Here is a 24,593-nt window from a genome sequence, read left to right as displayed (position 1 = left end):
GCTCTTACTAGGAAGTAAAGAACCCAGTGACACTAAACTGTACACACCTGACTGCAGACTGCTGTTTAAACAACTTCAACTGCACCAGTCAACCTGTTTTACTGTATGTAGGCAGTATATTTAATGCTGTATTGTGTACCCAACCTGAATGTTTAAAGCAGCTGCTGCAGGAATGAAGCTCTTCATCTTCATCATCAACATACAAGCGTATTGATCGATATGAGATGATGACTGAAAAACATTGTCTAATTAAACTGCAGGGAAGCAAGTTTTTACCGTAAGTATCATCCTCATTAAAAAAAAATGTTTTTGTTTGTTTATCGTTTAACAAATGTTTAGCTGGTTACCAATCAGGGGAGAGACGAGGGCCGGAAAAAAAAAACTCCTAATAAGTGAAAATAAGTTTGAGGAGATGAGGTGGAGGCAAAGCAGTCATTTTTTTTTCGACTGAGTCCATTATTTCTAAAATTTTGAATCCAAAAGGAAAAAGTTGGTTGTGTTTAAATGATAATCCTGTCTTTAAAGTGTTTTGTGGTCAGTGTGCTTGAGTTAGTTTCACTCGTGAGTTAACTGGTAATGTAGGGGGACAGCTTTAGTCGTGTTATGAAAAAAATTTCAATTATTAGCTTTTTTTTTCTGAGCTTTTAACCACATGCTATGGTCTTTTATGAATCTAATCTCCATCCAGCTCCAGAAAAAAGCCAGTAAGTGGACCTTGAGTTACACTTTTCTTATCTTCTGTTTCCAAGGAGGAACATTTACACTCAATTAGCGTTCTAAGTACAGCTATCATTGTTTACTAACTGGACAATGATCTAAAAGAGTTGGTTTGTCCTGATTCCTGATTTTACGTGTAATGGCCATGTGTGTTTCTCTGTTAAAATCCCAGTAAAATGATTTTTTTAGAAGTGACAAGCCTCACTCTCTTCATTTGAATGCGATTATTATATTTTAAGGCTTTGTTTATTAAATCATGACACTTTGGGCGACACACAGAGGAATAATGAGAGACAACAGGTGTGATAAAGGTCATCATTCAGGTTTCACAGCACCTCATCTGACCAACAACAGCACACTTCATACATCAATATTTTCTACTGCCTTCTTCTATCTTCATTTCTTATCTAACTGTTCCCACTTTAACACATTACACTTACCAACCCTGCCCCGAAACACTCTCCAAAAACATGAATATGTACACTGATATCTTACAGGGGATTCAAGCAGTGTGTGAGCTTTCAGATCGGTCACAATTAGACACACAAACAGGCAATCATACAGGCCTATATATATATATATATATATATATATATATATATATATATATATATATATATATATACATACATATACATACATACATACATACATATACATACACACACACACACACACACACACACACATACACACAGACAGACACAGACACACACACACAGCAGCCAGTTTTAAAAGGCTCATGCAAAGGAAGAACAGGAGGAAGTGATGTTATACAGAGTTTCTGAGGTTCATCAGCTCATTTAGTTTACTGTCCTGTAGATCTCGTCCTTGTTACTGTAACGACTATTTACTATAATGTAGTCTTTAACCTCCAGAGGATTCAGCACAGGTGTGTTTGTATCCCAGCTGTAGAAGTCTTTCAGAAGATCACTGGCCCAAAGAGGAAGAGGTAAAATAAGCAAGAGAAAGCGGAGGAATAAAATAAATAACAATTAAAAAAAAGAGAAAATCCTCTTCATTAAAGCTTTACTGTGCCGTCATGGGTGTGGCAGTGTGACATGCTGCCAAGGAAACATTAGAAGAAGAGGAAGTGATGGATTTTGGGGTCTGGCACCTGGAAAAAGTAAGAAAGAAAGAAATAGAAATTAAAAATCAAAATATGGATAATGTATACTGTTTAAATTAGAGACAGGTTAATAAGATTATCCAGCAACACTGAGATTACAGACTGCTGAGCAACCATGAGATTAGGACCGTTTAGAGAGGGTGTGGCTAATCCTCAATAATCCCATTTACAGATGCATCGACTCTAAACCATTTACACTAGTCCGACACAGGTCAGTAAAAACAGGTTTTCCAAATAACGAATAAAGACGTATTTGTATAAATGGATACTATAAATCATAATGGATGAATTTTATTAATGAAACTGGCTAATACCAAAATAAATACTGATATTTGAGAGTAAAAAACATCTGATAATATTTGCTTGATACTACAGTCTGACTGATACTGCATTTTTCATGCTACTAACAACAATATTCACATAAACACATTGCTAAGAACACCTAAATTAGTTTTTTAAATGATTGTGATCAACATATGTACTGAGCGGAACATTTTATAGTTAAAAAATACATTTAAAATATATATTTGGCTTCATCTCTGCAGTTTCTTGTTTCTTATCGGCTGACATATTCTCCAACAGGATATATTGGCAAATATCGCCTCTACTACTACTTCTTAAGAAAAGACTTTTTTGGCAAAGATCTCTCAAATGTGATCAATAAAGAGGTGTGTTGAAGATGCAAACTGGAGCAGGATTTTTAAAGGAATATGCCACCGTTTGTTGAAATAGGGCTTATCATGGTCTACCCTGGCTGTAGATAGGTGGGCCAACGCATTTTTTGTCTCAGTGCAAGTAATTAGCTTGTTTTTTTGTCTTTTGTTGGCTCACTTTTACTCACAACATGCTAACCAGCAACATAGGATTCCATTCACTATGCTAAGCTAACTAGCGGCAGCGCTGCCGGTGTTGCACTGGACTAAAACAATACATGCACAAAAAATGCGTTGGCCCACCTATCTACAGCTAGGGGAGACCGTGATAAGCCCTATTTCAACAAACGGTGGCGTATCCCTTTAACAGTAAAAAATGAGATTAAAAGACGAAAATGTAATAAAATGAATTAAGAAAATAATGGTCTGAAAAGCAAAAAAGCAAAAGTAGCCTATAAAACAATCAATTTTTACTCGCAGATCTGCCAACATATGCAGCAGTGCTGTGTGATGAGACTATACTAAAGCTAATACTAGAAGGTAATATCAGGATAATATTCGGTTCAGAAGGTTCAGGCTCACCAGGAGCGAGACTTGCAGACGCCGCTGTCCTTGGTGGGCGAGTTGTCCAGAGAGGGAATCTGGTTCCGCTCCGACTTTGTCGAACAATCCAGTGTGGCGGTGTTTGGAGGAGTCATGTCGAGCTCCAGAAACATGATGTTCTCAGCCTGCACACACACACACACACACACACACACACACACACACACACACACACACACACACACACACACACACACACACACACACACAGTGAGCTGTGGCAAATAATTGTGTACCATCTGGTTCACACTGATCTAATTCCACCTTGCTCTCCAGTAAAGGAGGTGTATCTCACACATCACGTCTATTTAAGGATTTTTTTAGGATTTTAGTTTAGGAACTGTCACATACAAGGCTTTGCATGAGTCGCCAGAATATAAAAGTGAACTTCTAATACCTTCTGTTCAGGTTAGATATTACAGTAATTGTGGTCCGGCTTTTGCTGTACTGGCTCCTCGGTTCAACTTAGAATCAGGTTGGCCAACACTGTCTCCGTTTTTACAATCTCATTTTAAACCCCATTTTCTACAGATGAATATGTTGTATAATTGATTACTGCCTTCTACATGTTGCTTATCTCCTACCATTCTCCTTATTTTTCCTAACTCTGAAAATCACTTTGTGCTTCTTGCTTAAAAAACTCTTTACAGATTATCATTATTTCTTTTTTAACAATGTGAAACAAAGGAATAATCCCTGTTTTTGTTAGCGTAACATATGCCTCTTGCAGCGGCAACCAAGAGTGTTAACGGGAAGGGGGGCTGTATATAAAATGTATATACGACAAGGGTTGACACCTCCGTTAGATTAGCGTAAAGTACAATTTTTTTTGGGGTTTTATTAACCACAGCTGATAAACACATCCAGTCAGTTCATAATGAGAAACGACAGAACCACTCACACACACACACAAACACACACACACACACACACACACACACACACACACACACACACACACACACACACACACACACACACACACACACACACACACACACACACACACACACACACACACACACACACACACACACACACACACACACACACACACACACACACACACACACACACACACACACACACACACACACACACACACACACACACACACACACCTACCCTGTATCTGGAGTGAGCTCCCATCGCTATAGCAACCCTGGCGTACTGGCTGATTGGTCGTTTGTATCCGACTGCAGATGACGGCCTTTTCTTCATCTGGGAGGATTTACTGAATAGAGGAAGAGAGGGTGGGCGATCAAATCAATGCTGAAAAGGCCAAATGCTTTTTCGTGAAGCTCTTCTACTAAATATATCAGAACTGGAGCTTTCTCTCCAGTTGTGTACGGCACCACATGGACACTTTAAAAGTCTGTTTGTGGAGGATGACAGGAAAGAAACCAGAGAGGAAGAGAAGAAGACAGAGTGAGAGAACCATAGAGCAGGATGGTCAAAAGATCCTGAATCCTGAGTGAAATGAAAACACATTGTGGAGACAATTATTTCCACCCGATGACCCAAATGGGAATAAAATCCCAACACCAAAGGCCGCACTGACCTTTCAGCAGGAACGAGAGGCTGAAACTTCCACTGATCCTCCTCGGGGTCAAAGGTCAGTCTGTTCATGATCTTATTCTTCTCCTCCGGAGGGATGAAGTTCTCTATGATCAGATACCTGCATGTACGGAGCACACAGGGTCTGGATTCAAGTCTGCGGAGTCGCAACGTGTCTGAATTGTGCGCTCGTTTCATTTATTTTACTCACACTTTTGCTTCTGTTTGGACATAAAATAAATTGACCCTGTTTTGCACCTTAAGAGCCTTTCTCTCAGCATCCCTCAAGTGTTTGCAAAAATGACATTCCTATGAAGCGTGTACGTATCTGATGGGTTTGCTGAACCATCCAGGCATATTTGCTGATTCTGCCGACTCTTCTGCATGTTTGTTGGACTCACTTGAACTTGAGCTCTCTGGTCAGCTCGTTCTGAGTTTGTTCCAGCTCCTGTCGGCTCCTCACGTGCTCGTCGTTCACGTCCTGGATCTCCGCTTTGATGCACTGAAGCTTGGCATACAACTAGACGGAGAGAGAGAGAGAGAGAAAGAGAGAGAGAGAGACAAACGGAGAGGGTGAGGAGGAGAGATGTCGCCCAGTGCAGTGTAGTCGTTGATGAACTGTAGCTTGGTTGCCCGTAGCAACAGCACTGGAGGCACTGGTGTCTGGAGAGAAGGGCATCCAATAGGAGCACAGCAACATGGCAGCCCTCCCTCCCTCCTCCACTCATTCCTCCTCTTTCCTCCTGCGCTCCTGAGCTTTCACACGGTTCATGCTTTGACTTGCACAGGCTTTAAACAAGCAGGCTAATCCTGACTGTAGCCCTGGTGGAGCTAACCTGAAAAATGACACTGCAGTTCAAGTTCTTTTGCTTGCAGCTTGAACTTGACGGCGAGTGTAAAGCTTTTGGGGAAGAATCTGATTAGAGAGAAGCAAACTCTTATCATGTGGCGGCTTCTTTTTTTTAGCATGCAGAAAACGCTCAAAATAATACAGAAATATGGCCCATGTAAAAAATACCAGTGCACAAGGGCATGATGCTACATTAGTCAAGGGTATTTCTCTGATGTCGTAGTTGACTCTTGCCTTGCGTTCGGACTGTGAGCCATTTTATCTTCTTTATTCAGAGTTTACTATCAACTCAAAACATGAGTGCGAGTGTTCTCCGAGCATTGCCTGTGAGAAAGTGATTATTGTAGTTTTATGGAACAAAAGCTGGATTTATACTTGACACAAAAGGGTTAAGCGCAGTCCCGCTATAGATACTTACAGCATAAGTTTGCGTGTGTAGTTTAGTTATGGATGTATATACATGAACAGGCAGTTACTGTGTCTACATTCTTGTATTCACTTTGTAAAATTGAGCATTGAAAAATTGTGTCATGACAACAAAGGAGACGGTTTCTGTGCAATTGCTGTTTTCATGTTCTTCAGTTCGCTGTGATAGAGATCGTGGCGAGCAGCAGGTTTGCTAGATTTGCTTTCTTGTAGACAAATAAATATTTCTGTTTGCATACAGTGTTTCTCACCAGAACACATTTGTGTATCCCTGAGGTCTAGCAACGCATTGGATGTATTTCCTTCCTTTACAAAGCTGTTTTTACATCCATGTTTACTAGCTAAAACTCTTCTTCTTCACTGCCTTTGCTGGTGCATGACCGCTCATAAAAAACATGCTCCATTCATTTCACTATCAACAATCTCCTTCAGCATTGGAAACACACTCACTTAAGCAGGGCTCCATGACTATTATCAACCACTCCTTTCCAACTGCAAAAAGTTCAGCAGTAACAAGAGCCCTCTGAGTTCTGAAATCAAAGTCTTACAATCTAATCTTTATCCTTCTTTTCCTCAGAGAGACGGCACCATGCAGTGAGAGAAGGGTACATGGCACACGTTAGGGCATCATGAGAGCAAAGATCAACGCAGGATCATTAATCACATTGTCATCCACACACACATCCACAAACACACACACACACACACACACACACACACAGACTCTTGGGGTTAGTCCTGCTGGCCGTGCAACGGATTGGGAAGCGAGATGAGTGAAGTGAGAAGTGTACACAAGGTTCGGAATGTTGCTTTAGGGTTTGGACGGAGGGATTTAGTGGCAGATCCGGAGCAATTTGACAAGGAAGGGAAAACAAATTGAGAAGGTTAGCATGGGAAGAGTGAAGAGGCCCAAGATAGGAAGTGACGATATTAGTGAGTTGCGAAGGGAGGGGAAAAGGTCCAGCGAAGAGGAGGGGACGGCAGGACAAACCTTGAGGTACTGAGATTTAAGTGTCCGAACAGAGCATGTGTCCGAGGCAGGGGAGGTCATTAGAATCCAGGTCAGGGGTCAGGGGTTCAAAGATGGGTGAAGAGGGATATACTGACATTAGGAACAAAAAAAGAGATGTGTGTGCATGTCAAAAATATATATATCTGTATGTCTTCTGGTTATAAAAATGTGTGCATTTGCTGCATGTATAAATGAGCATGTATGTGCATTTGTGTATACGTGATTCTTTTTCAGAATGAAATACGTAGATGTACATGAAGTATCTGTGCACCTTCTTGAGTTTCTTGGTCTTGGCCTCCACCTCCTGCTGCAGAGAAGTGAAAGTCTCTCTCAGCTCCACCGTCTCGTCGTCCTGGACCAACATCTGCTGCTGTATCTCCCTCTCCCGACGCGTCTGAAAGCAGGAATTAAAAGTTACCTCTCTTTCGTTTGCAGTTGTTCTCTCCATTGCGTTCACCTTAACAGGTTAAACTTAACTCTAAAGTTCTGTGGTTGAAAACTGCAAATGGAAGGGAGGCTGACTTACTCCTTTCCACACAAACACACAGATATAAAACAATACATAGGAAATCATATTTCCTTTCAGTGGACTTACTCAGCTATCAAATATTTAATGATTTAAAAAGCAGGCTTACTGTAGTTTAAGAATGCATTGTGCAGCTGGATTATGTAGGAAAAACATCTGCTAAAATATAATGCAAAATAAATACCACTTGATATGGGCAGATATATGAGACTCAATATTAAAGGACCAGGAGCAAACAACTAAAATGAACAAACATACATCCTTTATAGTTCGACAAACTCTTACTTTTCAGGAGTATCCAACAGAAAGATGCAGTTTAACGTCATGTAAGACATTTGAATTCTGTTCTTTATTTCTATAAGCGCGCACACACACACACACACACACACACACACACACACACACACACAGAGGGGTACCTGCTCAGCAATCTCGTGCCTTTTCATCTCCAGCATCTTCTGCTGCTCGTTGGTGTGATCAGTGATGTTCTTTCCACCAACCAGCAGCTTGCTCTCCATCGCCTGAGAAAAACAAAAAATTATGTTTGGATTCATATTTATGAAGATGAACCTGTATTGTGCCCATATAGCAGCCACGGTGTCCGTAGCTCCAAGGACAAGGATTGAGTGTCTTTTTTTGAGGTCAAACTAAGTTCATGTGGACATCTGACAATTATGTCTCAGTGAATGTTTAACTAAAGTACCCGATGAATCTCAGAAACTCTGTAAAACATCACTTCCTTCTGTTCTGCGGATGTAAAGTGTAGTGGCCGACCAGAAACCCTTCTTCTTTTGCATGAGCATCGGATCATCCTTTCAAAACAACTGTAGTGTGTGTGTGTGTGTGTGTGTGTGTGTGTGTGTGTGTGTGTGTAAACACTGTGCTGATGAGGCAGACTGAGCTGGAAGTGGGAAGCTTAACATCCATGATGACACCATCGCACAACAAGCTGAGCTCAGCTAAAACTTTGCAGCGCTTCAGATTTCAGACTCAGAACACGAATGCCATTCACAAGTGTCTCATCTGTCTTGGTTCCAGACTGAAATATCTCAACAACTGATGGATGGATTGCCATGAAATGAATCCTACTGACTTTGGTGATCTCCTGACTTTTCATCGAGCACCATTAGCAGGTCAAAGATTTCTTTTTTTGTGAAATATCTCAACATCAATGAAATGTAATGACTTTTTTGGTGAAATATCTCAACAACTGTGGGATGGAGTTCCATGAAATAAAGTGCAGATGTTCACGTCCCCCTCACAATGATTTATAACAACTCTGATTATCTCTTAACCTTTCATCTAATGCCATCATCAGGCCACAATTTTAATTTGTCTAATTCTTTGCTTTATGACCAAATACCTGCAAACGTTATAACATTCATTCAACATAACATCAGCCTCAGCTGTATTTTGCTAATTACCGAAAGTTAGCATGCTAACACGCTAACCTAAGATGATGAAAACACAGCAAACATTACAGCTGCTTGGCACCAGCATGTTGGCATTGTGTTAACATGTTAGCATGCTGACCTTAGCATTTAACTAACTTAGCATGAACTTTTCAAGAACTAAAGCACTTCGTATTTTCTATGATTAAGTTTGAAGCATTTTGTAGCCTTTGTGAGGTTTGCTCTCTCTGCTTTCTAGTTCTTTTACATTTTAAAATCTAAGCTGTAGATTTAATAACATGTGTGTCTGATGAAGAATCATTTTAATGTCATGCCTCTGGTTACAACACCTTTGGCTACCATGGAAATTAAGGCCCTCAGGCCACAGTGATGCAATCTGTATTAAAGGTGAATCACACAAAAACACATACATGATATACTGTATGTCCTGATGGCAGAAATTTAAAGTTCATATAGATAATTAGAAAGACTGAGACATCGGGAATAGGGAGAGAAAATGGGTTGAAGAAAATGTACAAAAAAAAGAGAGCAAAAAGGGGCCCAAGGGCAACAGGGGCCACGGCCATTTTGTATTGGCCACATTCCAGTGTCAGGACTTTATACAAAAAGACAGTATGTGTGTGTGTTTGTATGTGTGTGTGTGTGTGTGTGTGTGTGTGTGTGTGTGTGTGTGTGTGTGTGTGTGTGTGTGTGTGTGTGTGTGTGTGTGTGTGTGTGCGTGTGTGTCAACTGTGCAGTCTATACGTTCTTTATACTGGCACATACACACACACACACACCAAAACACACACTCAGACTCAGAGATGCAGACTCAGATGCAGAGAGTACAGTGGAGTCCTTCAGAGATGACGCGTCTGCAGCAGGTCTTTACAGAAAGACTCTTTGTTTCAAGCTGTCTTTGTGTCATGTGTGTGTGTGTGTGTGTGTGAGTGTGTGTGTGTGTATATGTATGTGTGTGTGTGTGTGTGTGTGTGTGTGTGTGTGTGTGTGTGTGTGTGACTGCCTGGTTTGCTGCTCTTTGTGTTTTTTCATATTCTTTCAGCTTCATTAAAGGGCTTATTCACCCCCCTGATAGGCTGGTTGGATGAATATGAATCCTTTACATACAGGCTTTTACGACTTAAATGGACAACTTGACACTTTACATTCAACTCAGTGATTCACCAAGCCCACACATCATGCTATTAAAATAGAGAGATAGATAGATAGATAAAAGAAAATGCAGATTCATGTTAACTTGAGTAAAAGATAACAACATCCACTGTGAGTCTCACTGGGTTCATGAAACTGTGTCACAACACCAATTACATTAATTCACAAATGCAGCAACATCCAATTAAAATCAAACACTGTTTGGTTGCATTGAACACACGTCCCCTGATTATCCTAAAAACAGCTTGTGCACTCTTCTTCTGCGCTTAATTTTAGGCCATGTCCACACGAACACGGGTATTTTTATAACCGTGACTTTTTTTCGCGGTTCGGCCTTCCGTCCACACGAAAACGCAGTTTCAGGGCACTGTAACCGAGCATTTTTGAAAACTCCGGCCAGGGTGAGCATTTTCAGAAACGCCGGTTACAGTGTTGTCGTGGGGACAGTATAACCAGGTTTTTTGCCTTGCGACGTCAGAGTGTGCGCCGTTATCCGTTGTGTTTGACGTCATATTGTGCGCCGCTAACTGCTTTGTTGATGTTTGTTGACGATTCTTTGCAATGGCGGATGAGTAGGATTTAACTTTTTTCTAGGCTTCTGATTGGCCAAGGTGACTTTACGATTTGGGTTATATAGCCGCCTGCTGGTGTGGCATGCTCTTGACAGCGCGTGACAGCGTGTTTTTGCGTTTTCATGTGGACGGAGATTTATTTTAAACCGAGCATGTGTGGACGGGGTTGTTTTTTTTAAACGGAGGAGAAAAAACTCTGGTTATAAAAATACCCGTGTCCGTGTGGACTAGGCCTTAGTTGAGTGCTTAAAAACTGCAATGTTTTACTGTTACTGTAAGGGAAAAGCTGCACACGAAGGCTTCACGTTAGGAGTTTTATAAATACAATTCATGACAAAAATAATAAAGACATGAATTGTTTATTTGCTTTTTTCTTTTTTTTAACCACAGGAGTGTTCTCTCTTTGTGGAAAAAACACTTGGCTAGTATTGTTAGCTGTCATTCCTTGTTGATATCATGAAATGCTCTTATAGCTGCAGGAGGATGATGCTACATGGCTAAAAAAAAAGAATCTTTGTTTAATCTGAATAATATATGCCGTTGTAATTAAGTTAATAAAAGTACTTTAACTAGCCTCAACCAAAACAAAAACACAAGCCATGACGTAGAATTTCAAATGGTTCCTTTTACACAGCACAGCTTGTGTTGTTTAATATGAAGTCTATTCAACGCACGCATTCTCGAATGCTCGAATTCCAAATCTTTAAATGGGGAGGATAGTCCACAGAACAACCACTACATGAACCTTGTTGTCTGAAGATAACATGGAGGAGAAGCCCTTCAGCCCTTATAGCCGTAACTATATATCATTGACATATATAAAATGGACCAATAGACCCCGATGCTCTGGACGGAGACTATTAGAAGCACTTTTCCGGTGATCTCTTGCTTTACAGCCTCCAACTGACAGAGACAACGTAAATGTGACGTGAGCAACGTGTCTGAAAGTTGTAAGTCTTCTGGTAGCTGTGCCAAGAGAAATCTCAATCATTACCAGTCTTACAGAGACGGAGAGTGTAGGTATATGTAAGGAGATAACATAAGCACAGGCTAATTATTGCTAACTAACATGCTACTTAACATTAGTAATTAAACCTAAACAGCTCATGTAAGTCGAAACTGCCTGCGAGCTTCTCCTGTACTATACGGTAATTCCTCTACTGTGCGACAGTAAGTCACGTGGTTATGACACAATCGTTAGCTTATTTTTACAAAAACGTCTGCTACGGAGCCATAACGTGAGGTACAAGGTAATGGAGCCTTTTATACATTGTCGTGTTTCTTTATAAATAAACAACGGACAAATAGAGTCTTTAAATGCTTCAGATGTAAAGTTATTCGCAGTCAAGTGACGTAAAAAAAAAAGGCGGTCAGTGTAATGCTAACAAGAGGTGATCGCTTTGTAGCAACAAAATGGCGCCATCGGAGGTTCGCGTTCTGAAGCGAAGCTTACCCCCTTGCTATATATACCCGCGCTGGTGGTCGCAACACTAGTTGCAATCTTCTCCTGAACATAGGTGGCGCTAATGAGCAAACGCTACCGATGTTGCTCTTTCCACGGACTAGAAGAAAAAGGTAAACAACGGCAGAACTGGCAGCAGCATTACCGTCAATGCTTCGATTTGATTGGATGACCTACTTCGTCAGATCGAGCCTTTCATTCACCATAAAAGAACTCATCTTAACCCGGTAAGTTTACAAGACAGACTTGCAGTCACTCTGAGAATCCTGGCATCACGTTGTCGGGGAACTCATTCAGAACTCCTGTTTCCGCTTTGTCGGGCGCCGCTGGAAAAAAAAGAGCCGTGCGCGACCTCGGCTCGGGCGCGCCAGCAGGATATTACGTCATTTTGACATCACGATGGCGCGCACCACCTTGGATGCGACTAGTATAATTGACCTTTTAGGCTTCACTGATTCTTGTTTCCTCCATGATTGTTGATGGAAGCCTGCAAGGTTCTGAGCTGCAGAGACTGCACACTGAAGCATTTAAATTAGGGCTGTCAAAATAACGCGTTAATTTAGATTAATTAATCTGAGAAAAAATAACGCGTTAAAAAAAAATAACGTTGCATTTGAAGTTATTGTAATTGTCCTTTTCCCATCTGGTGGTTGTTTTTGTCATTCAACAGCAATTTACTAGTGAAATAAGTTATTGTCATTGTTATAGATTATTATCAAATCATTTTAATTTTGACCATATGGCCTTAGCAATAAACAAGCCCTTCTTTAATGTCACCGACTGTTGTTTAGTACCCTTCTTTTTTCTTTTCTTTTTTTACTTTCTTAAAAAGTATCAGTTCAGGCACCGTTAATTATGTATGCGATTAATTTCGATTAATTAATCACAGCGTATGTAATTAATTCGATTACATTTTTTAATCGATTGACAGCCCTAACTTAAATGCATCACACACTTTTCCTGGAGCTCGTGAGCGCATGTGCGTGCAAGCCTGCATATTTGTGAGCATTTGTAAATAATCTCCTCATAAGTGTCTGCTCAAATTCTTTTGGCTGTGACTGATCCATTTCCTGATGGTAAAAAGTGAAGAGAATGGGTAAGTGTTGCATATCGAGCTGGCTCATCTGCATCAGCCAGCCAATCACAGCGAGGCCAGAGGCCTGCTGGGAGCAAACAGGTTATAAATACAATGTGACGGGAACAGCTCTCGTGTGTGCAGCAGAGAGACAGGAAGCTTGCTGGGAAGAGACAGCGACACAGAAGAAGAAGAAGAAGAAGAAGAAGAAGAAGAAGAAGAAGAAGAAGAAGAGGGGAAAGTAACACTGATCACAAAAGACAGACGTAGAAAAAAAGAGAACAAAGGTCAGATCGTCTCTGAGAATCTGTTTCACATCAGTCTTGGTCGATGCAAAAACCACTTAAGCAGCCACAACGTAAAGCCTAAAATCTTATTACCATTCACTCAATGTCGGTCATCTCCTGCATCCACTAAACACACGAGGGAGATCCAGTAAGTGACATGCAACCAGCAGATCCCAACATAAGACCTGAATTAACCCAGATTAACCTGAAAAGCATCCTTTTATTCTAGTTTATTCAAAGGATAAACTCAAAGTGCATGCTTCTGTTTCATTCTAATGACTTCATTTAGTAAAGAGTCACTGCATTGGTAAATATTGTCTCTTCTAACAAACTGTTTACAATATACAGATTTAGTTAAAAGGTGACATTAGTTGAAATTCAAGACTTTCGACACTCCCATGAAAGACGACGGCATCAGTCGTTTCAGCAAATGCCTCCAAAACAGCATGTTTACGTCCAAGTGACGAAGCCTTTGTCCGTGAGTAGCGAAGGAGGAAATGGCGTGACATTGTTGAAGAGCTGCAAGTCCCCAAACGGAGGAGGTCAGAACGGTTTGGAGGGATCAAGAAAATGCTGGATTTGACACGAGAGAAAGCTGTCTGGTTTCGGTTTCCTACAGACAGTCAACGGTTGTTTTAATTTAAAGGGATACGCCACCGTTTGTTGAAATAGGGCTTATCACGGTCTCCCCTAGCTGTAGATAGGTGGGCCAACGCATTGTTTGTGCATGCATCGTTTTAGTCCGGTGCAACAGCGGCAGCGCCACCGCTAGTTAGCTTAGCATAGTGAATGGAATCCTATGTTGACAGTTAGCATGTTGTGAGTAAAAGTGAGCCAACAAAAGACAAAAAAACAATTACTTGCACTGAGACAAAAAAAAAAGGTATAACTAATTTTGTACTTAACAGTCTTTACACACCTTGTAAAATGGCTAAATAAATTACTCAAGGGTTAAATTATTGTTTTGTATATTTTATGAGGCTTCAGTGGTTACATAAGCAAAATGTTACATTTCTCATCCATCCTCTCCTTATAAGATAAACACATATTTCATATCTTGTCTTTTTATGGCAGACACTTCTGTGTCTGTGTGTTTGTTTGTCTCCTTGTATGAGAGACACACGGACACACACGGCGATGATTCATCAATATTTTAGTGATGCAGCCTTCCATGTTGAAAGATGGAGAGCAGCGATGAGCTCTTTCTGTTCATTAGCCAACACACGCACACACATGCCTGCCCTCTCTCTGTCCGCACTTTTTCCTTCTCTAATTGGACAGGAAGTCAGCTATATAAACAGGAAATAGTCATTTGTGCGTGCGTGTGTGTGTGTGTGTGTGTGTGTGTGTGTGTGTGTGTGTGTGTGTGTGTGTGTGTGTGTTTGTGTGTGTGTGTGACTGAAACATCAATGTGCAAGGATGACTGGAAACAGACAAATGTCTGTCATCTCTCATGTGATTGAATGTCATTTGGACTCACTGAGTCATTCCTCCTCTTCTTCCTCTCATGCATCATTTACATCAGCTCAGCTGCTGACCTGAACATTAAAAACATGTGTATCCGGTCACAGGAACCTGTGACTCCATGACTGCATTGGATAGGTTCTTTTCTTAAACCTAACCCTAATGTGCATTTATGTGTTTGTGCGTTACTGGGCTTGCCGTGTTGTTGACGATGCTTTCTGATTGGCTGAACTTAAGCTGGCAGGATGTAGGAAAGACCTCAATGCAATTTCCTCCAATAACAAAAGACAGCAAAGACTGGAAGAAGCATTCATGGTAAAAAAAATAGTACTGTATATATTTTATTTTAAAGAATTAATTATCGTCTGCTCCAGGCCGAGTTAACCTCCTTCTGTCATCTATGTTCGGCCTCTTACAAAAGAAATGAAGAGATCAAAATAAATCTGAGATAAATAGCTCAGTGTTTCCCACACAGACTTTGTCTGGGCAGCTTGCCATTTAAGGTTTTTTATTTTCATTCTCAGTTTATTAGATTCACACTCTTTAGATCTACTAATATCATTTTGCTGTTACCATAAATTAGACTTGTAGAATAAATCTACAATTTCATCCAAATTTGCAAGTATTTGTCGTGATATTTTTCAACATCAGACTTTTAATTTAAGATGCATGAAATTGACCTATTTTTACCGTGCTGTTTCTCTGGGGGAAATGCATTCTCGGAAAAGCAGAAAATTCTTAAACTAAGTAGTAGCCAGCGCAGGTCGAGGGAAAGTAAAACTTCTTAATAAACCTCACGTGAATGACACGTATAAGAAATGAATTTAAATAAGAGACAGAAAAGAAGGTAGAGAAACAGAAAAACTGAAGTAAAATGTGACGGAAAAACAAAGCGTTGATTAAACGAGGTGCTTAATGTCAGGTATAGATGCAGATCTGTCATTGTATAACCTAGATGTATTAACAAAATAAAAGCATGTTTCAGGGTGTAACGTTAAGATAGCTTTAAGTCTTCCTAGGACCTACACACAGATGCTTAAAACAAGAGACAGAGAGTAGCGAGAGACAGTAAGAAGAAGTGAGATGTTACAGTTTTGACCCAGAAAAGTGGATCTAAGAATAGTCCGTTGGAGGGTCGGACACAGCAGCGTCCTTATGAGAAGCTGCTGCTCAGCATGAAGCTCTCAACCACGACTGTTCTGATACCTGCCTGTTTCATAACACCACAAACACTATTCAAAGATACACTGAGCTCATTCACGTGTTAGGTCAGAGGATGCCAGAGCTAACGGATTTAAAACTGTGTTAAGACGATAAAAACTCAAGAGAGATATTGTGAGGAACATTATTGGGGTAGAACAAGTACAACTGGTAAGGTTATTGGGACATTTAAAAAAAAAGTATGAGTTCTCCTATGTGCCCTAGAAACAACAAGTCCTCCAAACCATACGAAAATATAGGTTGTTTATTCCTACCGTACTAATACGACCCACAGGAGTGTTTTAAACTTTTTAACGTTTGGTAACAGTTGCAGTTTGGTTAGGTTTAGGCACAAGAACAACTTAGTTAAGTTTACTTAGCCTACATACTTTGACTTAAGTGAAATTTTAAATGCAGGACTTGTACTCTTGATAGAGTATTTTTACACTATATTGATACTTTTTACTTAAGTAAAGGCTTTGAATACTCGCACCACCGCGTGTAAATTAAAACTGGTAGTACTTCCAGCAGAGCAGACAACAGCTGAACAACAGTTGCATCAACATTGCAACACACAATGCACAGATGGAGCGCTACACCTTGGAGGCCAGTTAGCTAACAGCACCCCGCAGAAACACCAGCTGACCCAACACAGCTTCACAAGGCTGTTTCCTGACCTACTTACATATGTTGTGTGTGTGTGTGTGTGTGTGTGTGTGTGTGTGTGTGTATGTATGTGTGTGTGTGTGTGTGTGTGTGTGTGGAGAGAAGGGTTTCAATCAGATTTTTATCTGTATTTGGAGCTCATGTTTCCAGCCAGACATACTCTCTCCCCCTCTCTGCCTAGCAACCTCGGTCTCATAGGTGATCAGAGCAGAGAGAGAAATGGAACCTGTGCGCCACAGGCTGTGATTGGTGGGCTAATATCACTCTCAGCCAATCAGATGAAAGCTGGGCCATGGCTGATTGATCAGACTGGAAATGTAGGATCACAGTGACGTCCTAATGATGAATTATTATGTATATTGTGTAACATATTATATGAGTATATGATGTAATGTGAACATTTGAATAATTATTCATTGAATTAAAACAATAACCTTACCCAGAATTCCTCCCAGACTAAGAAAAGACCCAAAATCCAATATTTAAAAAGAGAAGAAAGAGAAGAGAAGAGAAAGAGAGAGAGATATATAGAGAGAGAGAGAGAGAGAGAAAACTCTACAAGCATAACCTGCTGATTTTAGAGCATGAAATGTGACAACAGCACTGAGCAGAAGTCTTCAAATAGACATAAAGGGTTCCTTGTCCACGTCTTAATCATCTAAAATTGACCTGTGACCAAAACGTGCGTCATGTGCCTGGTGATTCTGTTTTATCCCCCCGATGTACACATTAAAAAAGGCTTTTTTCTACTTTAAAGGTTAGTGTTATTCTATGTATTTTTTATTGTTCACAAATTCCATGAAAAAAAAACAACAACAATGTCTTAGTCCGTCTCTCAATACTTTCCCAGCTGTGGCTCCCATCCTCAAGAACATTCTTTCTACTGAAGGTGTAAAAAAGGAGACACAAATATTTTGTTATATATGTATATATATATATATATATATATATATATATATATATATACATATATATATAAAAAAGACATGGTAATTTCCTAAAACAACTTTGAAACAACTGTAGTTCTTAGCCAACATTACTCAAACAGGAATGCATTTTGTGTTTGTTGGGGACTATTTTCAGTGGTGGATGAAAACACATTTGGTGCTTTAGTGAGAATTCAAAGCAGCAGGACGGTGTATGTGGGATTGAGTCAAAAAAAAAGTACAGTGACCATGTTCATCATGATGAAGGAGCAGTCAGCCAGTGCAACCAACAGCAACAGACCAATGTATCAAAGGCCGGAAATAGTTATTGTCCTTAATCATCTTCCTCCTCTGGGGGGATAACAGCTGACATCACTCAGCAGCACACAGTCAGCAGACAGAACACACACACACACACACACAAAGACCCTCTTCTGTGTGATCACAGAAGATTTTATACGATTTAGCACAAAACAGCGTTAGACCCACGGCGCTTCGGAGGAAAACGTGATGGGAAGAAATATGAGAAGCCTCACACAGGAACGTACATGAAGGCACTCAGTGTGAAGGCCATGTCATCAGAATATACGTTAGCTCCTTCTCATGGGACTTTCACAGACCTCGTACCTTCACTCAGAAGGAGGATGTGCCACATATGCTAGATGAGGCAAAAACTAGAGAGTGCTTACATAGTTCGAGTTAAGTGTAGGTTGTCAGGAGTGCTGCTTATGCACTCCAATACTTTTGCCATTTTATTCTTTCTTTTCAGTGTGCTGTAATGTGCATTTATTACATAAATTAAATTAGCAAATGCACCACTGTGGACACTCGTTTTGGCTTAAAGTCAGAATTCTGACTATAAACACAGAACTCAAATACATTTTTCACATGTGGTACTAATTCTCTTGCGTGCACAAGAGAAGCGAACCTACAAAATAAAACAGAAAACTAAACCAAACCCAGGGTCATGACACATTGTCATGGTTGTTTCACATGATGTGGTTTAAAAAAAATGGTATTCCAAATGTATGATTTTAAGTAAACTTTCCATAATTTGTTTTTCATAGTTTTAGTTCAGTTTTTTTTGTGATTTACTATACATTTGCCACATTGTGTTATACTGTGCATTGATATTATAAATATTATTGTTATTTTATATCAATCTCAACCATTTCACCCAGTGCTAACGGCAAGAAATCCATTGTAAAGTAGGCAAACAGATCAATATTGTCCACTGACAGCGGCTTCAATAGACCACAATGCATGCTGTGTTTTGGGATGTGGGTTTAACTGTTACATTTTCTAAACTGGAAAATCTCTTTCTCCTTCCATTACACTACCACCTACACAGACTGTATAGGCTATTACCCATCACACCTCGGCTCTGGGAGTTGTTAAAGGCACTCTGGTAGGTTGCGGGAAAGTACAAACATCAAGAATTTAAAGCAGAACACTTCATTGCTCCTAAAATACACGAAATCACCAAATTGATTACAGAAAAATAGGATACTAGCAGGCATTTTTCTTTTAACTACAACCTCCACTTGCCCTTCTATTGTTCCCATATATTGACGCTGAAAATATCTCTTTCCTCCTCTCATTTCCCCTCATTATAGCCTCTGCAGCTCAGTAAGCTTATCCAGCAGTATCCCATGTTTGATGGTTCAGGCTGCAGCTCCAGCATTATAGACTGTAGTCACTGAGTCATTCTGCATGCATGACTTATTGACTGGATATGCCCATGAACCAGAGCAAGTAATTAATGCAGCTCTGACTCGGTCTTTGATTGCGGCCTGTGTGTGGTATGTGAGAGAGTAGGGCACATTTTAGAACTGACATTTTAAGCTACAATGGTCACCAGTTCCTGTCTGGACATATAAGCCACCCGACCACACTGTGGAGAAAGGGCAGCAGGGACATTCACAAACACACACACACACACACACACACACACACACACACACACACACACACACACACACAGCACCAGTCATTGGAACCACTGGTGCTGGAGTCAGGTTAAACTTAACCTAGTTATATCGTAACAGTTTACCAGGTTGAGATTTAGCATCATTAAATTAAAACAAGGCTGCGCCACACAAACTAGTTCTTACATTGAGATTAGTTGTTGTTGAATATTTGCACCCAATAACTGCCTAGTTCAACTTAGTCTGGCTCGCTTTGGGTTATCTGGCTTCACTAAGCCTAACATGGGCGATCCTGTGTCAGGACCAGTATCATGAAGCTGGTTGGGATCAGAACCCCGAGTGAAATACTTAATATGAAATGACATGAAACGATGATACCTGCCGGGAGATACGTTTACAGCAAAAAGTGATATTCAATCAGGTCAAATGCACACAATGTAATCACATACCTAGAAATAATTTCCAAATATTAATATTATTATGGTTGCAGCTACATATAAATAGGTGCTGGGATTAGTATTACTTACTTTCTCTTTAGTATAGAGTAGTCTTTTTTTGTTTGAGAATGAACAAACAATTAAAACACTAAAAGTATTGTTTCTGATGCCGAAGCAGAGAAAAAAAGAAAAGTACTTAATGCCTGATGATAAGTTTTGAAATTCTTTTATTAGGATAACCCCTAAGTTCTATCTGACAGAAATGTTTCATTTATAATCAAACTATTCAACACTGTGTGGATTATTTTTCTAATGCAAGACAAGCAGTGTGTACAATGTGGGTATAATTGTTATTTCCAATTATCATCACAAAGTTGCCTTATGTTATTCTGAGCTGCAGTGATGAAGTAAGAGTGTGAGCATTGACACTGTCAGGAAGCCCTTTTTTCGAATTAAAGCCTCTGAACACCCACACAGGTGTTTTTTTTAGTTAGACTCTTTTCAGGTAGAAGGTGGGCCGTAGCTTTGATGGGAACTCATTAGGTTACAAATTCTTTCTACCAATAAGGATGACAAAGGTGTCATTTGTCCCGCCCTAACAGGTGCAACAACAGTGGACTCAGGAAGATGTCAATCAATAAGTCTAACCACACCCACACAGTCCTGGAAAGAGGTCCAATCAGCCACAGTAACTATAAACACCTGTGTGGGTGTTCAGAGCCTTTAAATAAACTGCGCTTTGAATGCAACGATAATCGTCATTACGTATTCAGCGTGGTAAACTATTGTTTGTTGGTAAAAGAGTGAAAATGGAAAGCCTGGATCAGCTAAATGAATAACATCCTACACAAATGTAGGATGTTACTATTTTTAAATAAAGACTCAAAGGGGCATTCAACCAATTTTCTGTGTGACGATAGGCTAACTCTAGGTACGACTCAGCCTGTGAACTCCGTTGTATAATGTCTTCTCTGGCTACTTTACCTCTTAGAAAAAACCCTAATGAGTCACAATGATGTCATCAGGGTCATAATGATGTCATCTTGGCTAGGTCTTGGGAGGCTTGCGCTACAAATACCGGGTATGGATTCTAACAATGGATGTATACCAGGCAGGTAAGGAGAAATGAAAACACACTTTCGAGTGGCATTATGGGAAATGTAGGATCCAGTTTTTTGATCAAGTGGATCCATACTGAGGACTTAAAGTCAGAGTATCTCAGCCTCTGCTGCATCGATTTTGAACATAGTTTTTTTTTTTTTTATCTGTCTCCAAGTTTCTAGACTTTGGAAGTACCTTACTCGAATTTCTGGAGGGCCCCTTTAATGTAGAGAGAGAGTTACTTTTTCCACTAATACCTGATATGTTGCACACACACTGAGATGTAATTAGATATAACAGATCATTAGATTATCACACATGATTATCCCTCATCTGACTTCCTGGATTGTGTGTGTGTGTGTGTGTGTGTGTGTGTGTGTGTGTGTGTCTGTATATGTGTGTGTGTGTGTGTAAGAGAGAGAGAGAGAGAGAGAAAAAGATGAAATCATGAGGGTTTAAGTCATTAAGAACATGGAGCTGAAAGTTGGCCTTTTTTGCTGTAAAAACCTTTAGTGTCATTCAGATTATTATTATTATTTGATATGTTGATGGATGTTAACTGGCCTCCATGTTAAATCAGAGAAGAGCATTATGGGTAATTTTCTTGTTTGTTTTGTCCTAAACTGGGTTTTAATGAGATTTGAATCTGTGCATGTTTATATTTGCTGTCTGTTTGTCAAGAATGAATGAATGAAGGGATGAAGCTACTGACTGGACTCACAGGTTCGAGCTCTCACCTTGTACTTGGCGGTCAGCTGCTCGGTGGCTTCTTGCTCCTTCCTCAGATCTCCCATCATCCTCTCCTTCTCTCCCAGGAGCCTCTGCTTCTCATCGGCCAACATGAATTGATCTTCTCTGATGTCCTGCTTCTCCCTCTCCAACTGCTGCTCCTGTAGCTTAACGTACTCCTCTGCCTCCTTCTCCACCTCCTCCTCCCCCTCCTCCCCCTCTGTCTCCTCATCCCCGTCTCCCTCCCAGCCTCCGTCCACCTGCTCCTTCTTCTGTTTGCTCCTCCACTTCCTGTGGTTGAGCTGGGCGCGGAGGCGAGCGATCTCCAACTGGAACTCGCGCAGTAGAGCGTCCTTGGGATCCTCGTTGACCCTGGGCTGGTTCTGGATGTTCTTGGCGCGGTTGGCGTAGCGGAGGGTGGTGAGGGTCTCGTCGTAGTGCTGGGGGGCCGGACCTAAGGTGGCGACCATGACGGTCTTTGCATTCCCGCCCAAAGAGTCCTGCAACAGCCGCGTCAGCTTGGAGTCCCGGTACGGCACGTGGCTGCTGCGCCCGTCGGCCAGCGCCGAGATCACGTTCCCCAGAGCTGACAAGGAAAGGTTGATCTTGGCAGCCTCTTTCAGGCGCTCGCCCTGGACGCCTGTCTTGGCTTGGCGCTCGCTGCCAGCCAGATCCACCAGGTTGAGGCGGCCGACCCGGATGTGCTTCCTCCCGTCCGGCCCAGGCTGGCTGCACTCCACCGTGATCAAGAACAGGGCATGGGACCGAGACGAGTGTTCGTTCATGTCCGTCGCCCCGACCGCCCTCGCCTGGTTGCCCACGTTCATCACCTCCTCGATCTCCTTGATGCTCTTGCAGACACACGACGTGAGGTCGCGCACGTACACCCCAGACTCTGGATTCTCCCTGAGCTCCAGGGCTCGGGCGTTGCCGTGGTTGGGATCGAGGAGATCCCGGACCTCCTCCAGATAGATCTCGAGGTAGGACGCCCGCACCAGGTACTGCTTATCGGACTGCGAGCGGGAGATGTGGGTGAAGATGTGGTCAAAAGCGTTGGGGATCACGCCCCGTTTCTCTGGGTCCAACCACGCCCCCTGCATGGTGTACGTCTTCCCAGTTCCGGTTTGTCCGTACGCAAATATGGTGCCATTGAACCCTGCGAGCACCGAATCTATCAGCGGCCGCACGCTCTCATCGTAAAGGTCTCGCTGTTTGGAGTTTGCATCATAGACTGCATCGAATGTGAATGTTTTCTGGGGCTCGCTGGCTGAGGCTCGAGGGTTTCGGAGGATCACCTGTCCGAGTCGCAGGTCCATCTGCACGATGCCCCCCGCAGGCCCATTGGACTCCTCTTTCCGGTTCAAAGGACGGCATCGAACTACCACCTTCACGGACTCGCTGCTCTTGGTTTTTGACATGACTGGCTTCTTTTGTATCATCAAAAACAAAATGTACTGGAAATCTAAATGATGGCTTTAATCAGCCTCCTGTCTGCCTGGGAGTTGTGTAACCATTGGTTTTTGTTTTTTTAAACATTAATAATAAATTGAGTCTGGTTTCTTGATCATATCATTAAGAAAAATAGCTACAGTGCCTAATAAAACATCCTCCTTTAATTACCAGCACAAATGATGAAATGCCACTATGGCTAATCTCCTTTCCTTATTGTCGGTAATATTAGCTCACAAACACACAGACCGTCAGCAGCTCTCACGCGTCGGATCGACGCTCCGTTGCAGATCCACGTCCAGATTCACACGGCGAGAAAAAACTCCAACAATGCCAGTTCAAATATCACTCTCATTCCGTCCTGGTTTTACACCCCCCTCCCCGGTAGATCCGCTACACACCGCCGTGCCTCATCCTCCGGTCCCCCCGCTCACTGATGCTCCGAGGTAGGTTTGCAGCTCTCGGTCTGTGCGGAGAGACGGAGCTCCCCTCCTGTACGCACACACACACGCACACACACACGCACACACACACGCACACACACATATAGACACACACGTACAGATACACACACACAGTCATTCAAACACCACACCCCACATCACTGCGGAGTAGAACAAAGGACCATGGGAAATGGAGTTTCGTCTCACTGTTGAGTTGATCCTTGTCCAAGACCGCCACCAACTCCTCACCTGGGCACACTGTTTGTTTGCTCAGCCGACAGCTGTAGCCTAATTGCAACATGTGTGTCTCTTTATGGCTAAAAAATATTTACACTGTTGATTCTTACACAATTATAATTGTGTAAGAATCAACATTTATAATTCAAGTTAGTTTTAAACAGTATTTTTGCTCTTTATTTTCGTTTTAATGGCTGCATCATATTCTAGATGTCTTTTGCTAAATGAATATACATTTTTCCCAAATAGCCTACATATTTGGTATTTCGGAAACGTTGGGTTCTCCCCTAGAATTGACATGGACGCCTGGCCAATAAATGCTATTGAAGGGCGTGTCTTGGCGTGGCCATAGTGGGATCATAGACAGTATATAAACTGGACCAATAGACCCCGTGTCTCTGGACGGAGACCAGTGAAGGATATTAGAAGCACTTTTCCGGTGAGCACTGAGCGTTACTGCGCAGCCTCCAACTGAGAGAGACAACGTAAATGTGACGTGAGCAACGTGTCTGAAAGTTGTAAGTCTTCTGGTAGCTGTGCCAAGAGAAATCTCAATCATTCCCAATCTTACAGAGACGGA

At 41.5% G+C, this 24,593-nt stretch overlaps 1 protein-coding gene across 2 annotated transcripts; it reads right to left on the bottom strand.

The window, feature by feature from the left end:
• Positions 1 to 1,388: 1,388 nt before the first annotated feature.
• kif3ca (kinesin family member 3Ca) lies at positions 1,389 to 23,866 on the bottom strand. 2 transcript variants are annotated; one of them, XM_028605149.1, is made up of 9 exons: positions 21,893 to 23,866; positions 7,893 to 7,994; positions 7,219 to 7,341; positions 6,927 to 6,935; positions 5,061 to 5,179; positions 4,664 to 4,780; positions 4,228 to 4,336; positions 3,082 to 3,227; positions 1,389 to 1,834 (listed from the first exon to the last, which is right to left on the bottom strand). In XM_028605149.1, the coding sequence occupies exons 1-9, from the start codon at positions 23,321 to 23,323 to the stop codon at positions 1,747 to 1,749; spliced, it is 2,244 nt and encodes a 747-aa protein (XP_028460950.1). In that variant the 5' UTR covers positions 23,324 to 23,866; the 3' UTR covers positions 1,389 to 1,746. The 2 variants fall into 2 exon arrangements, with proteins under 2 accessions (XP_028460950.1, XP_028460951.1); XM_028605150.1 differs by lacking the exon at positions 6,927 to 6,935.
• Between the last annotated feature and the right edge of the window lie 727 nt (positions 23,867 to 24,593).

Source organism: Perca flavescens, chromosome 18 (genome assembly GCF_004354835.1).
Source record: "Perca flavescens isolate YP-PL-M2 chromosome 18, PFLA_1.0, whole genome shotgun sequence".
NCBI lineage: Eukaryota > Metazoa > Chordata > Actinopteri > Perciformes > Percidae > Perca > Perca flavescens.
This window is presented reverse-complemented; position numbering and strand designations above follow the sequence as displayed.